This window comes from Cygnus atratus, chromosome 1, assembly GCF_013377495.2.
Source record: "Cygnus atratus isolate AKBS03 ecotype Queensland, Australia chromosome 1, CAtr_DNAZoo_HiC_assembly, whole genome shotgun sequence".
Classification (NCBI taxonomy): domain Eukaryota; kingdom Metazoa; phylum Chordata; class Aves; order Anseriformes; family Anatidae; genus Cygnus; species Cygnus atratus.
Window position 1 is genome coordinate 58,849,917 of NC_066362.1, and position 15,358 is coordinate 58,865,274.

Here is a 15,358-nt window from a genome sequence, read left to right on the forward strand (position 1 = left end):
TCCTCTGTTACCTACTTAGTTGTGCTGGAGCTGCTTGTCCTCTGCTTACCAGCCAGTCAAAAGTAAAACATACTGGCTTAAGCCAAAGGTGACCCCAGTAGCAGAGGACAGTAGGTAGGGCAGAGGAGCAACATTCATGTGGGCTTACTCAAGAGGTAAGGATACTAGCATCCCTCTCTGCTGGTTGCTTGTCTATGTTGCCTACTAGTAGAACCTTGCATTCCCTGAGGAGTCACTTTCTGATGTCCTGCTCTTGGATGGCGGTCAAGTCTACTCAGAGAGGACTACTACACAGGACCAAGAGATGCCACAGTTAGGACCAAGAGATCCCAAGAGGTGACTCAGTATCCATGCGAAAGAACTTCACGATGAGGGTGACGGAGCACTGGAACAGGCTGCCCAGGGAGGTTGTGGAGTCTCCTTCTCTTGAGATATTCAAGGCCTGTCTGGATGCCTACCTGGGCAATCTGCTCTAGGGAACCTGCTTTGGCAGGGGGGTTGGACCCAATGATTTCTTGAGGTCCCTTTCAACCCTTACAATTCTGTGATTCTGTGATCCATGCTATGCCTTTCAAGGGGGCTTACTACGTTTATTCTGGTTGTATGTACTGAAGTTTATCAGCAGTTGGACTGATGTGCATCTGGAGCACATTTTAGCGTTTAGCTTCATCTGGAAGGAATCTAGCTTGTGCACCTGACACTGCTCTGAGATATAAACCCAAGAACAGTTAAGTCAGGATGATGGTGAGATTTGCTTCAAAAGTGTTTCATATCTGAACTATAATACTAACGATGTTGTTTCCAAAGAACTCAGTGTACGTTAAAATTACTCACGTTCACACTGTGTACCATCCCTGTGGTAGTTGGGCAGACATGTGCATTGCAGTCTTCTGCCATCCTCATCTGAGATGGTGCATCTTGAGTTTGCAGGGCACCGCAAGGCCTCACATTCAGCTATTGCTGAAGGACAAAGGGTGACAGATTAAGCTGTCTGCATACTCCTGTGCCAGGAGACATTGCGTCTTTCAGTATACCAGCTGGAAGTCCACCTGGCCTGGGGACCATCAGTCCCATTGCTATCATCTTTATTCTGGTGATTTAAGGGGTGACAATGGTTACGGGAGTTCATGGGCAGGGTTTGAGGTTCAGTGTATGTCTGATTGCTTAAGTAAGTAACCCAAGACTAATTTTACATTTGTCCTCACCAATTCTAACTCTATCAGAGCTGTTGAATATAACTTATATAGAAAACAGCCTACTTACGCTGATCACAGCTGAGTCCTTGGTATCCAGACAAGCAAGTGCATCTTCCATCCCCTGTAATTCCACTGTTGCACACTCCATGGACACAGTTGCAAACTATATGGAGAGATGGATTAGCTTCAATGAATAAGGATGGTGTTTGGAAAGACATCATTAGTGGTTACCCATCGTAAATAGTGTCCTGGCCAACAGCTGTTAAATATTACAAAGCACAATTTTCAAACCAAGCTTTGATCAGACTTCTTGAATTATAGGTTTCCATTAATGAGAAGATCAAAACTTGCAGCTGCATATATCAGCAAATAACAGATACTAATTTTTGCAGTCTGATAATAGCCCCAGGGCCTGAAAATCTTCAGGATGTGTTAAATACCTGACTGACCAGTTGCTATTATCTTAAAGCTTGAAAAATTTAGCATACAATCTTGAGCCAAAATTTAATATAACATGTAAAAAATATTTTTTATAACTGTTAACAAATGGATAATAATTTGTTCATTTTTGCTTTAATTTTGTTTGCCTCCCTCTCAAAAGCCTCCAGAAGAGATGACTTTTGTGACTTGTTTTTTTCCTAAACAGAATTAATTTAGTTAAAAGGATAGTTAGTCACTGTGTAGGTCTAGATCTGAAGCAGACTTTGGTCCTGTTTGTTCCTATATTCTGTTATTTCAGGTTATAAACCTTGTGACAATACATGCACAAGGCTCTGTGATTCAGAGTCCAGTCTATAATACCCCTTTATAAGTGGTTTTTGAAGCCTTACGTATTCTTAAAAAGCCTTATATTTGTAACTGTTTCAATTATGGTAATAGTGCTTTTTAAAAATACCCTGTCCAGTTCCTCTTGAAAAAGCCTCTAAGATGTACAAAGTCGTATTGGTGACTTCCTGTTTAAGCTGCAGCGATGGTAGTTTACTCCCTTCCATTTACAAACATATGCTGTGTTCATGCAAATCACCTATCTTAATCAATTTCTAACACTACCTATGTTAGTAGTCCTACTATAAAAAGGAGAAACATCTAAGGTATCGTGGAAAAGCAGTTAGTCACAAATGCACGGTAACTGTAGGTACTTAGAAAACTTGGATAAGCTCAAATACTTGCAAGTTGACGTGTAAAATGATCCTTAAATTAAAATGTAGTTGGATCCTCCAGCAGCTGCTTGGAAAATAATTACATTTACAATACTGAATTCATTCGAGTACCCTAATTTCATGAAAACGTCTCACTTGCCTTTCTGTGTATCAACACTGGCATCCAGTGGACGGCTGGTGGAAAAAGAACTTTTAAATCAGCCATGGTGTAGGATTAGTATAGAAAAGCCATCACAGATTATTTAAAGTGGGGTTGTTCGTGACTCTTTTTTTAGGAGTAACTTCATGCAGATCTTGAGGGAACAAAAGTATTTTACTTAGAGATAAACAAGTATTACTGCTTAAGAAAGCAGGCAATTTTTTGAACTTGTCTAATGCTCATCAGAGTTGAGGAAGGTAAATAAAATACTAGAAATCATTAAGAAACGGGCAAAACAGGAAAATATACAAATGTATACACTTGTGACCTATTTTCATTTTAAGTAGTGCAAATAGCTGGGATCCCTCCCTCAGTGTCCTACTACTCCTAATGGAAGTATGGCCAACTAGTGAAATGATCAAAAGAACACCCCACAACTACATGAAAGCCACCATTTTTCACAGTTTTTACTGAATTGTGGAGCTCCATAGCACAAAACATCGTGGAGACCAAGAGCAGAAGTAGATTTAGAAACAAGGTATATAATTCCTGGAGGATGGTCCAGTGGAAGCCGTTAATTTCAATACCACATGGGTATTTCATGCCTTAATACAGATGTTCTAATTAGCAGATGAATTTAAAAGCCATACCAAGACACCATAAGCCACTATAAATTATGCATTAATATGTTGCCATCCAATATTTTGTAAGCACCATAACAACCTCCTGTGTTTAGATCAAGTAAATGCAAATCCATCATTTAGGATGAAAACTGGGTGACAGGATAACAGGGAGGCATACTGCAGGAATACAAAAATAATTCCAATCCCTAATTTATTTGACTGTTGGCTAAAACAAAGATATTTAAGATAAGATTAAGATATTTTTGTAATGCTACACTGACAGTGTTCTCTGCGTGACTCTGAGTTGAATCCAGCCCCTCTGAATGAGGAATTGAGTAGCTGCCTATTTTCTTTCCCTGTTGTATTTCTTGAAGCAGAGAGCAGCTCCTGGTGGGAAACTTTAAATGCCCTGCCTGTTTCACTGTGATATCTTAGTGTCTGAATACAGCTTGCACTCACCTGCTTTTCCCCATTTCAACACAGAAAGCTTAAACTTACCTGATGTGCACTGAGGACCAAATAAATTCTCCTCAGCACATTTTTCACAGGCTGTCCCACCAAATCCTTTCTGTGAATTACAGAATGGAAATACAAACTTAAATCTCTCATGTATATACAGATAGACAGATAAACGGTTAGTAGCCTGGAAGCAACATCTTTAGCTTCCAAAAAACCCCCAAAGCACACCACCACCAAGGAAAAAAAAATCAGTCAGCAAATCAGAAATGACCACTGAGATTTAGGAAATGTTCTTTTGAATAATTTTTTCTCTGCTTTTTCTTTTTCTTTTTTTATTTTTTTTATATTTTTTAACTTTACACTTGAAATCAAATCATGTTTTGAATATCAAGTTAACAATAGAGAATGATAATCAAGCCTAAGGACCAAATCATTTCTGTAATTGTTAGGTTGTATTTCCTGACTATTTCTTATCCTGTCAACTTTTCACATGTTGCCAAAGGATAGGCTTTTGATGTAATGGAAAGATTAACCAGTAGAGGAGGAGATAAAAAAAGATTTGAGCGTTTTCTTTTTTTTTAATCTTTTTGACAGAAGTTATTAAACAGTGCACGTTGCGCTCTCAGAGAAACATTATGTTGAGAGCATAGTCCCAAAGGTAATTCTTTCTAATTAGGGCAAAAAGTCATAAGTAGCAGCACACACTAAAAAGTAGAACTCAAACCTCATGTTTCAAGAAAACAAAACGTATGAACCCTTTAATAATTTCACCAGAATATGCCTAAGTCTGTAGAAATAATACTGTGAATTTTAGTGCAAACCAAGCAAAAATTGAACTCCAAGCAAGCCACCTCTGCTATTTCTGAAATACTCTCCTTTCATGTATGCAATGTAGTATGTATCATTTTATGTAATAATATTTATTATTATTCCTTACTGGCATTTATATGCTGATGTTATGTTTTTTTTCCTTTACGAAAAAGGCTGTACCTGACAAATGCATGTTCCATCCCCTTTTATGCCCTCAGAGCAGCGTCCTCTCCCGTTGCAGGGTGATGCAGCTCCTCCTGGACATGCTGGAAATGACGATGTATAAGTGATCAGTCACCTTGCTCTGACCCTTCTGCCACGCTTGAATGTTTGGGTGAGGACCTTGGAGGCTGCAGGGCTTTGGGCCAGGCAGGGTGATCAGGTGATGGCTGCTGTTTTGCATCTGCCCAAATCTCCTCACTAGAACCTTGGCTTCACCAGAGACCATCACCACTCTCTAGTACGGAAAGTTTAAGCTAGTTCTGTAATCAAGGGATTGCACAAGAATAGATTTCTTATTCTAAAGTACAGCACTGATTTAGTCTCTGCTGATTTACCTCTGTTGTCCTCTAAACTGTTAGCTTGTGTAATAGAAGTGACGTTTGTGTGACCACTTCTTTTGTAGGTTAATACAACCGATTGATTGAGAACTTGCTGTCAGGATCATATTTGATGGTAAGTTAGGGTTTAAATAAGCCTTGCTGTGTCATGTGTCCCGTCCTCCCCTCCCCTTCTCCTCTCTCCACCCTCCCCCCCCTCCCCCCCCAATTACATTTGATGTATCTGGAAAGTTCATCCCTGGTACCTCCCATAAGACTGTGATGTTTGATTCAAATCCCCCTGGAAATTGAAATATGGGTATCTCATGAACCATTTCTCTCCTATGGGCTGTGGTCACTACTAACATTTGGGTGCCAAAGATGTGGTATGTTCTTCAGATCCCCTGATGCTAAAACTGTGATTATAGGTGGTGGTACACCAACTGAGACAATATCTGACCACAAACCCCAGCCAGATGGAGGGGATAAGAAACAATGATTGCATTTCCAAATCAAAGCAGTTTTGGCTAAGATTTTTCAATATCCACATTTTTAATAAGAGATTACCTATAGAAAATGAAGGTCAGAGTAGTTTTTAGTCAGATTGTTCTGTCTGGTTTTTCCTTTCATTAGGAATATCCTTATTTTTAAGTCATGCAGCCTCTCTGTGGAAACGATTTATTAACTCCCTTATGTAAGCCCTTCCATCCTCTAAGCTGTCAGCCTAGCTGGAGTTCCCATTAGGTACCATAATCCTGATGCAGGTGGTATCTAAATGTAGGAAACACCTTGTAGGTGCTCTGCTGTATGTTAGTGGTGGATTTATTGGTTATAGAGTCTTAGTTGGTTCTATGTGTGCTGGGGTGGACAGCACTGGATTTATGCTCCCACTGAGGAACGTAATCCTGATTTAGAGTGGTTAAGTGACCCGGAAGTTCACATGAAAATGAATTTGATTTGTGTGGAGTGATGAGCAAATAAGTGGATGTGCGTATGCACACACCTAATTTTAGTGAAGGCTTTGGCTTTATAACACTGTCAATTTTTCTCTGTTTATTTCTTGATGAGTTTGTGAGGTCTGTTGGATTTGAGTAAGCTCCTCAGGAAAAATCAGTACTTTTAAAGGTAAAAATCTGAATCTGGTTCATCTCATACATGCTGAAACAAAAGTGTTTATTAAGAATTGAGATAAAATAACCAGGAACAAGGTAAAGTGACAAGTACGTATACTTTAATCTCTAAAGTAGCTTTTAGTGAATCTTTGGGTATGGTGTGACAGGTATATGGATCTTTAGGACTGATGAGGATGCAAACTCTTTAATGTTTGCTGTGGAATGAAAACAATTTCAACTGCACTGATGCTTTTATTAAGTGTGCAAAGATAAAGAAAACTCAAAGTTACTGATGTAAATTCCAGGAAAGTACTCTTCAAAACTGCTGACAAGACAGCGTTTTGCTGTCGGTATTCATTCCACTTCCCCTTGTCTTCACTACCTCGTCTCCTGTTTTGATACCACCACCAAGGGACAGCTTTATCAGAAGCTTAGCAAATTACCGCATTGTTCGACAAGTTTAGTTAGGCAGATAAAGCACTTCCTCTCCTCTCACTCATGGTGCTGCAGGAGGCAGCGCCAGGGCTCTGCTCCGGGACACCAGCATGACACGGGGTGATGCTGGCATGGTCACCTGGCCCAGCCTTGGTGTTTGGGAGAATTTGGTTTCGGTTCAGGATGCTTTTCAAAAAGTAGTAAGAAAGAGATATTTCTGCTTAGCTCTTTACAACTATAGGAGTTTGCAGGGCAAATCTTTATGCCTAGCTCATAAAAGCTTAAATCTATCAGCTTTTTTTTTTTCCCTTTTTTTTTTTTCTCATAGAGTTTAATTTTGCTGTCTCAAGTGTTTTCAAATGAATCCTCTTCTTGGATTATGTATCTTCTCCAACTCACTGCAGACTGAAGCACTTGTAAAGATATAGTTTGAACCATATCATTTGATAGAATTTGGTGTATTATCTTTCCTCTTGACCTTTTGTTTTAAACTTTTTTATTCTTTATTCTTGCAATGCTTTCCGCTCAATTGCCCATACTGTGCACATTTGGGTTTGTACCCAGGCTTTTGATCGGAGTCATGCAAATATGTGCCCAGTGTGGCAACATGAGATATGGTAGGGGTAGCTCACACTGGAGCTCATTGCTGACACACGTTGGCCGTACAAGCTCCGCCAGCTTTGGCTTTTGCAGTTGGATGAGATGGAGAGAAATTAGCTGTCTCTATAAAACTGTATTCTTGCTGGCCAGGTGGTGCCACTTAAGGTTCTGAAAAGGCAGGTGCACAGTGATAGTGTTAGAAAGCTGTGCTCTTTTCCCCTCTGCTTTTCTGTTTTATCCTGATGTCTGTTTACATAAGGATGTCTCATTTGCTCAGGGCACTTAGTAGGTAGGGAAACAGACGAAACATTTTTCATTCATGCCATGTGTTACAGTAAGTGCTATCGTTTAAGGAAATCAAAGCAGTATTTAAGACCTAATTCTGTCATTGCCATCAGATATTAAAGGTGAAGTAAACTCCTAGCCAGGATTTTTTTTTCCAGTCTCAGGAAGGACAGGTTTTCCTCCAAACATTTCAAGGCATGCTGTATGGTCTTAGAGAGATTGTGATAATGCAGAAAGCTATTTTCTTCCTCCAAATGACAGCAGAAACAATGCTGAGACCTTGATTTTTAGAGGTGTTGCTTTCTGAGGGGGCCTCCTTGCTCCTGCAGCCTCTGTCTGCAGCAGAGCAGAGCTCACAGCCCCCTCTGCAAATACCCATACAGCTCGTGTGGTCTCATGGAGCACCCTGAAGTATGGGTTGGTTGAATGTAGAAATGTTTTTCTTTTTCTGGGCATTTAGGCTACATCTGGTGGGAAAAGAGTAAATTACTATACAAGTGGCTATCTTCAGAGAAATACTGCATTGATCACCACACTCCTATTTTTTTCTGTAAAAGTACATGTTGGTTGGATTTTGATTTTTTTGTTGTTATTTTTTTTTTCTTTTTCTTTAGTAGATAGATGTCTTGCATTTAAACCAGAGCTTAGGCCATACTAAAATTATTTGTTTATCTATTTTGTGGACAAAAGGACTTCACAGATATTGAACCAGACCTTGACTCCTTGAACTAAAGGAGGAAATGCTCTGTCTGGGCAGGGAAACATCCTTTGCAGGTTTTGATGACTGCATCAGTAGCCTGAAATTTGGTGTACTTGTGGAGATGCTGAAATAATTTTCCTGAGGAAGAGGCATCTGGAGGAGACGTACTCCTCATTGTTGCTACTTGAGTAATGGCCTTGAACATTCACTGGCTTCAAAAAACAAACAAACAAAAAACCCTGAAAGAAAAGACCCTCCTAGAGTAAGAAAGTAAAGAGTTAAATAGATTTGGAACTATTTCAGATTCAGAAGAAAGCACTTTTGACTTAAAATAAAAACTTGAAAGTTGCTGTTTGAAAACTTTATTTTTAAAAATCAATTATGGGAATGCTCCCATCTGATAGAACACTGTGTGCCACAGAGCTGGAAAGCAGCTCTGCAGAAAAGGACCTCGGAGTCTTGGTAGACACCAAGTTGAACCTGAGTCAGCAATGTGTGCTTGCTGCTAAGAAGGCTAATGGTATTCTTGACTGCATTAGACAAAATATTGCCAGCATGTCAAGAGAGGTGATCCTTCCCCTCAGTACAGATGAGGAGTGCTCTGTCCAGTTCTGGGCCCCCTAGGGCATGAGAGACATGGACATACTGGAAAGAGTCCAGTGGAGGGCCACCAAAATGATCAAGGGACTTGAGCAGCTCTCCTATGAAGAGAGGCTGAGAGAGCTGGAGCTGTTTAATCTGGAGAATAGGAGGCTTGGGGGGAATCTTATCAACGTGTGAAAGTACTTGAAGGAAGGGTGTGAAAAGGACAGAGCCATGCTATTCTCAGTGGTGCCCAGTGCAAGGACAAGAGGTAAAGGGCACAAATTAGAACACAGGAGGTTCTGTCTGAACATCAGGAAGCACTTCTTTACTGTGTGGGTGATGGAGCATTGGCCCAGGTTGCCCAGAGAAGTTGTGGAGTCTCCCTGCTTGGAGATCTTCAAAAGATGCCTGAACATGGTCTTGGTCAACCAGATCTGGGTGGCCCTGGTTGAACAGGGATTTTGACCAGATGGTCTCCAGAAGGCCTGTCCAACCTTAACCATTCTGTGATTCTGTGAAAAGTCATTTTGCAGCCATTGACTGAAATGATTTGTTCTGAAAATCTCAAAATCTAGGGGATCCCTGAGTTTTTGGAAATTTTCCATGAATTTTTATTCTTTGGTGAATCTTTGGATTTGTATATTCTCCAAATCGTTCAAGTTTTGGCTAACCAGTGCTGTTTATTTCTACTCCTGTCATAAACTCTGAGGAGCAAAAGTCTCATGGAAATAGTTTCTGAAAGCAAGAAAATCACTGCTTTACTTCTATTCAAATTACGTCCAAAAGGAGCTTACCCATGCAGTCTGGGCCCCAGTGTCCCTGGCAGCACTCAGGTTGTTCAAATTCCTTCACACAAGCATGTCGACATCCAGGAAAAGAAAGTGTGTGTGTTTTAATTTCTAGATAATACCTAAGGAAAATAAATTGGAGCTGCATTAAAGCATTTAAAAGCCTTCTGTGGTGAAAAATAAAATTCCTAATCTCCTTTTCCTCTTTCAGTGTTGGAGAAGGGCACTTCAAGCTTAGTTGTATTGATTTTGACTTTTTTTTTTCTTCATTAAAATATACACTGTATATCAAGGGCTTAAAAAAAAACCTCATTACATTCCTTTTGCAAAGTATATATTTATTTTTTTCACTTCTGCAACCTTAACACAACAATTTAATCCAAGTTTTGGTTTGAAATAGCATTTGAAAAATTATTTAATATCAAGGTTCTTTTAAATGCTAAGTAAGCATACATAAATGCTAAGTAAGCAATAATTTTTTTTTCTTAATTGAAATTCAGGCAAATTTTCAGATTTCTTTTGAGATATTTTCCTGCCCTGTATAGCCCCACACACCCAGTCTGGCAGTTTGAAAATTCTATTGTTTATACACTCTCATTCATTTCAAGCATGCAGAATAAGTAAGGAAGCCATTTTATGATACACTCAAAGCAAAATCTCATAGGCCATCGATACCAATGTTTATTTTCCTCTTTATGTCATTTACTGTTTAACTTTAGACATAAAGTGCTCTAAGTGACACTTGAATTCTGGAGCAGGTGAAGTCAATAAATGCTGGCTGTAAATAACATTTAAATTTTCCTTAAGAAAACTGCATAGAAGTGATAATTTGTGATACAAATTAATATAATGTAATTCACAGAGAGCAATATTCATGGTAAAAAGCTCAGACAGAAGAAATACCTGCAGTCTGGTATTCCAGTCCCATTGGTGATTTTGGTGTAGCCGGCAGGGCACCGGGTTTCGAGGTTTAAAGAGCAAGGTACACATTCAGTTTTCATTCGAATGAGCAGCTTTTGATCACATTGCTTCTTCATCTGTAATGGGAAAAGATTCATTAAAAAGATGGGATAGATCTCTGAATTGATATAACTCTGCCCCCAGTGGCTTTGCTGACAAATGACAAATTGAGCTCAGGCTTTACTCTCACCCCCAGCCACAAGCTCTGTGCTGCTCAGCAGTTACAAACACCTGCTCTGGGGCTCAACTTGGTAGCATACCACATACTAGGGCTTTCCAGTAGTATTCTCTGCATGAAATACACTCAATATGTTCATGCAGGACAAACCCGATTAAGTGTAGCATTTCTATTAAGAACACTTTATCCAAAAAATGCTAAGTCCAGCAGACTTAAAATGGAGGTTACTGAGATAGCATCAGCCTATGGAGTGTTAATTCTGAAACTGCCTCGCCATCCCAAAGCAGGATGGAGACAAGTGCTGGCAAGTGCGTTCTTCATCCAGCGGTAAAACCAAACATAAGGTGTGGAGGAAGTTGCTTGTGGCTCTGTGCACGCTGAGCATGGCACAAGCCTTTGTTCCTCTCAAAAGACGGGTTTTATATTATCAGCACCACTGTATTGAAATGGGGGATTATGGCTGATATTTTCAAATAGACATAAAAGAATGTTGTCCAGCTTTCCTTTGAAATCTGGTAGAAGTTACGAGCCTAACCCTCCTCTTCCCCCACCTGGAGAAAGCCACAAACAGCCTGGCTTAGGAAATCTGGCCATAGCCCTCCAGCTCTCCCTCCTGCTTGCTGTGGAGTTTCGAGAATGCAAATCTGACAAATGAATTGAGAAGGTGGCAAAAAGGGGAAAAAAATAAGGCTTAGGGCAGTGTCACAGTTTTGGCACCGTATTTTGCAGTGTAGAAATTAGATTTTTTTAAAACAGCTATATAACAAAAATGTCTCTGCTTCCTGCTACTAAAACAGTCAATCTATTTTAAAGCAAAAGTGTTTGCTGAACTCCACTTAATGCTGGTTTCCTCTTCTATCTTCCTGGTGAGTACTTCTAGAAGCAAGTTCATAATTCACAAATGAAGAGAAGTGATGTAATGCAAAATACAGTCTTTAAAAGCCAACAAAAATAATAGATGAAACTATCATTGCAGGAGAGGAAGTATTGTAAAATGCTTAATTTTCTAGTCCAAGATAACCATTTACCCACTGATGTCTAAATATGGACCATTTAGGTGGTCTCAACTCACTGAAGCAATATTGACTGTGACAGACTTGCTATCTGATACAGCAGGATTGAAGTGAACTCTCTGAATGTCATTTCAATTAAGTAGCAAGCAGTCAATTAAGACAATGTCTGAACTACTGCCAGTCTGACAGGAGGAAATGCTTGAACGTTTATTTTCAAAAGCCGTACCTGCCTGCTGCATATGTGTGCATGCTCGTGTGTATGTATGTATGCAGGGACCAGTTACAGCAGCATCATCCATTTAGAAATATTTAGATATGTTAATAGTAGCCTGTGGAGGTTAGAGGTAGCTTTACAGATTATAAAACTAGGACAATTGTGCCAGAGGAGTATAATACAGGATACTGGAGGTTCTTGCATGAAATTTTGTTTGAGCAAGTGACCTCTTAAAAAGCATTCATTTGATTTGGAAATGGTTGGTCAATTTGTGGAGAAGCAAAACGCGGTATGTTGTTTCTGTCACAATTCAGCTGTGAGTGGTTTGCTTCAGCCTCCTGCCAGTGCTCTTCTGTAGTTTGCAAGACAAGTAGCAAACTGTTCTGTTACCAGGTTTACTACTCCCTTCCTATAAATACATAGCCGAAGATCAAAGTACATGTTCTTTGTGCACCTAAGTAAATAGCATTGCTTGAATTCCCCGCTATGACTCTGGTTTCCCAATTCTTGAGTCATTTCCCCGGCTTTCCTCCAGATCCTTCTCAGTTTGCCAGCAGCCCTTCTGGGTAGGGAATGTCAGACCCAGTCTGGCCGGGCAATGCCAGTGTATGTGAACTGGGCTTGTGCTCTCCCCCTGCAAGGTGGTCTCTGTCCCCCACCTCAGCAGACTGACCACTAACCCTTTGTGCAGCAGCACCTCAGCAGATCTTTGGGTCATTTTCTATGCAGAGTCTATCCCAAATCATCACTTCCAATGTCAAATCCCACTGCATTGTGGTTGTGTTGCTGATGTGATAGCCTCCAGTATTTCTGCCCAGGGATTTCCAAACAAAATAAGTGCACATGAACACTTGTGCTGTCCAGGCCCAGATGTGGACCTTCTGTGTGCATGTGGGATGTGCAGCCCTGTTGCAGAAGCTTACAGTTGCCTTTGGTGGGTACGCTGATTCCAAGGGTAGGATTTCTACATGTGCTGTAGCCTGCTAGTCTGACATGAAGCCTTCGCCCCAGCAGCTTCTCCTCTTTGCTGGTTATCCTTCCTTCAGTGTTTGTGATAGCAGCACGTTTCAGTAACGGGGATAGTGAGGATGTGTCCCAGATGCTGACAAGGAGATTAAGTTACATGAGCTCTGAGGGACTCTGCTTGATTGTGATTGCCCAGTTGTAAGTACATTTCAAGAGCTATTTAGTTGTCAGTTTTTGGTCTTTACGAATGTATTGTTGAAAACTGATTTGGGCAACTTTCAAATGAGGTGGAGTTATATTTGGGTGATGAAGCCTCTTCCTGTAGTGCAGATACATTTCAGGCATCTTTGAGATAAAAATGAGACCCTTTTCCAGATTTTCCACATGTGGGTGTAATGCAGATACAGACAGAGTAAGCAACGGGCAAAGCCACAGCAAGCAGTGCCATGCCAGGTGAACTGAGCAGCCTCCCTGTCCCCTTGGCAGGACCCAGCAGTGCTGGGCTGAGCTGGCTCTTTGGGCTTCAGGTCCAAAGTGTCTCCCACAAACTCAGCTAGAGCATCTCTGCACCTTGCTTCCCATCCAAAACTGCATCATGAGGCAGCAACATGAGGGGACCTGAGCACTTCAACCTTTTCAAAATCCCAGTGCTCAGGACAAGTGCAGCCACCAGAGAGCCCATCCTTAATGAGAAATTCCTCGTGCACCAGAGCAAGAAACAACACCACATATACGTGCAGTCTAGGGACCTTAATTCCTATATTTCCACTGAGTCAAATCAGTACCATTAATGTTGAAGAATCATCATAAATTCAGAGCATTGTCTGATTTTTCCATTTCTTTAACCAAGTCGACTGTTTAAGCCCTGCTCCTCACAGGTGCCTGGGGAAGCCATCACAAATCTGAGGCTGTACGGTTCAGACTTGAAAAGCTGTTGGTTGGAGTGGCTGAAATGATCTCACTGCAGCAGTTTTCATCAAAAAAGGCATCCCACAAAATTTTAGTTTTGGAACAAGAAAATTCAAAGAGATTTTATGGAAGATACATTCTAAATAAAAGTAGGTTGTATACATTTTCTCTCCCACCAGCTATAAAAGCTATTTTTAAATGGCAGGGTTATTTCCACTTTCTCCCATTTCCTCCTTTTCTCTTTTTGTCATTAGGGAAATTGGAAGAAAGGTGATTTGTCAGTGGCTCTTTTTGAGAGATGGAATAACACGTTTCCCAGTACTTGTTTGTACTTGACAAAGTATTCTTCCATTAAAAAAAAATAAAAATGAGTGGCTTCCTTTTTTTTTTTTTTTTTTTTTTTATTTTTTTTTCAGTTTCTGCCTGTCCTGTTTCCTGTTCTACATGTGTGTTTTCTCCAGAACACAGTCATTTAAAGCATCATGTTGTGAGGCAGTTTAAATTAGTGCATATTTATCTCACGGACAAAATCCTGGGTCGGATTTGTAAAACAACTCTTTCTGCCTCCCTACAAGGGTGGTGAAAACAGATTTTGTGAAATTCCCCAGATGCATAGGATTTGTATGTGATACATACACTAGTTTCACAAAACTCTACAAATATTTTACATAGGTTTATAACTTCATAAAATTACTTTCAATGGTTGGATTCCCTAGTTTTTTTCCCCACATCTCTGAAATAGCATTCCTTCCTTCTGGTTAGTAGAGCAGATATTCACAATGACAAAATTTCTGCTTTCATCTTCTGACTTATCAGAAATTCAAATGGTTTTCTTTTGTTGCTTTTGATGAATGTCAGCTACAGTCTTTTTTTGCCAGGTTTACCATTTTTAGAGGCTTTTTCAGCATATTTAGCACATCCTTTGAGTCAAAATCTCAGCCAGACAAAACAGATACATTTATCTTATTTCAGAGGACTGAATTATATAGCTATTGGTTTGTAATTCAGTGCCACATGGCATCAGTGACTGTTAAAGTTTTTTTTTCTTCTGTAAGACACCGTAGCTGTTAACAATTCTCTCTATAACAGTGAACGAACTGCCACTCCTATAGTGTAATAGAGACATAATAAATCATTATTTGAATAAAAAGCTGCTTCTTACCTGATCTGGGACTTTCGATGTCAAACACAGCTTCATTGCAAGCAAAAAAGCCAAAAAGTATAAAACAAATGGATTTTTTTCCATCATGAAGAATTTGATTTTTTTTTTCCTCAGAGCTCTTCAGACATGAGTACTAAAATTATGACCGAAAGTGATTGTTAGAGTTGCTATTCCTTCAGGATTCTTAGGCAAGTAGTTTAAAACGACACTTGTCTTCCTGAAGGAAAATGAGTAAAAGCGAGAGCATGTGAAGCCTCCCTGCAAACAGGAAAAATTCCAAAACTCAGGGTCTATGCTGAAAGTGTTCACTGCAAAGCTGAATAAACCCTTCCTAACTGAATGACAGGATATCCTGACAGGGCTATGTTCATTTATCCCTCTCTCTGAAGCTGTTGACAGTACAAAACCAAGGACGTTTAACTGCTATGACAGAAGATGTTTTCTTCTTTTAGGTGGACAAGAAGAGAGGACTGGAGCAACTGCTGTGCTTGTTACCATTCCATTTTTCAACTGATCTTAGGCAGA

The 15,358-nt window shown here is 40.0% G+C and overlaps 1 protein-coding gene across 1 annotated transcript in view; it reads right to left on the reverse strand.

Annotated features, from left to right (window-relative positions):
• The window catches only part of STAB2 (stabilin 2), an 86,504-nt gene extending 71,587 nt beyond the window's left edge, over positions 1–14,917 (reverse strand). Inside the window, exons 1-7 of the mRNA XM_050708224.1 lie at positions 14,834–14,917; positions 10,335–10,468; positions 9,438–9,553; positions 4,568–4,653; positions 3,617–3,686; positions 1,264–1,359; positions 835–960 (exon numbers count right to left, since the gene is read on the reverse strand). Of these exons, the coding sequence (XP_050564181.1) occupies positions 835–960; positions 1,264–1,359; positions 3,617–3,686; positions 4,568–4,653; positions 9,438–9,553; positions 10,335–10,468; positions 14,834–14,917 (712 nt within the window). The remainder of the gene's footprint in view (positions 1–834; positions 961–1,263; positions 1,360–3,616; positions 3,687–4,567; positions 4,654–9,437; positions 9,554–10,334; positions 10,469–14,833) is intronic.
• Positions 14,918–15,358: the final 441 nt, after the last annotated feature.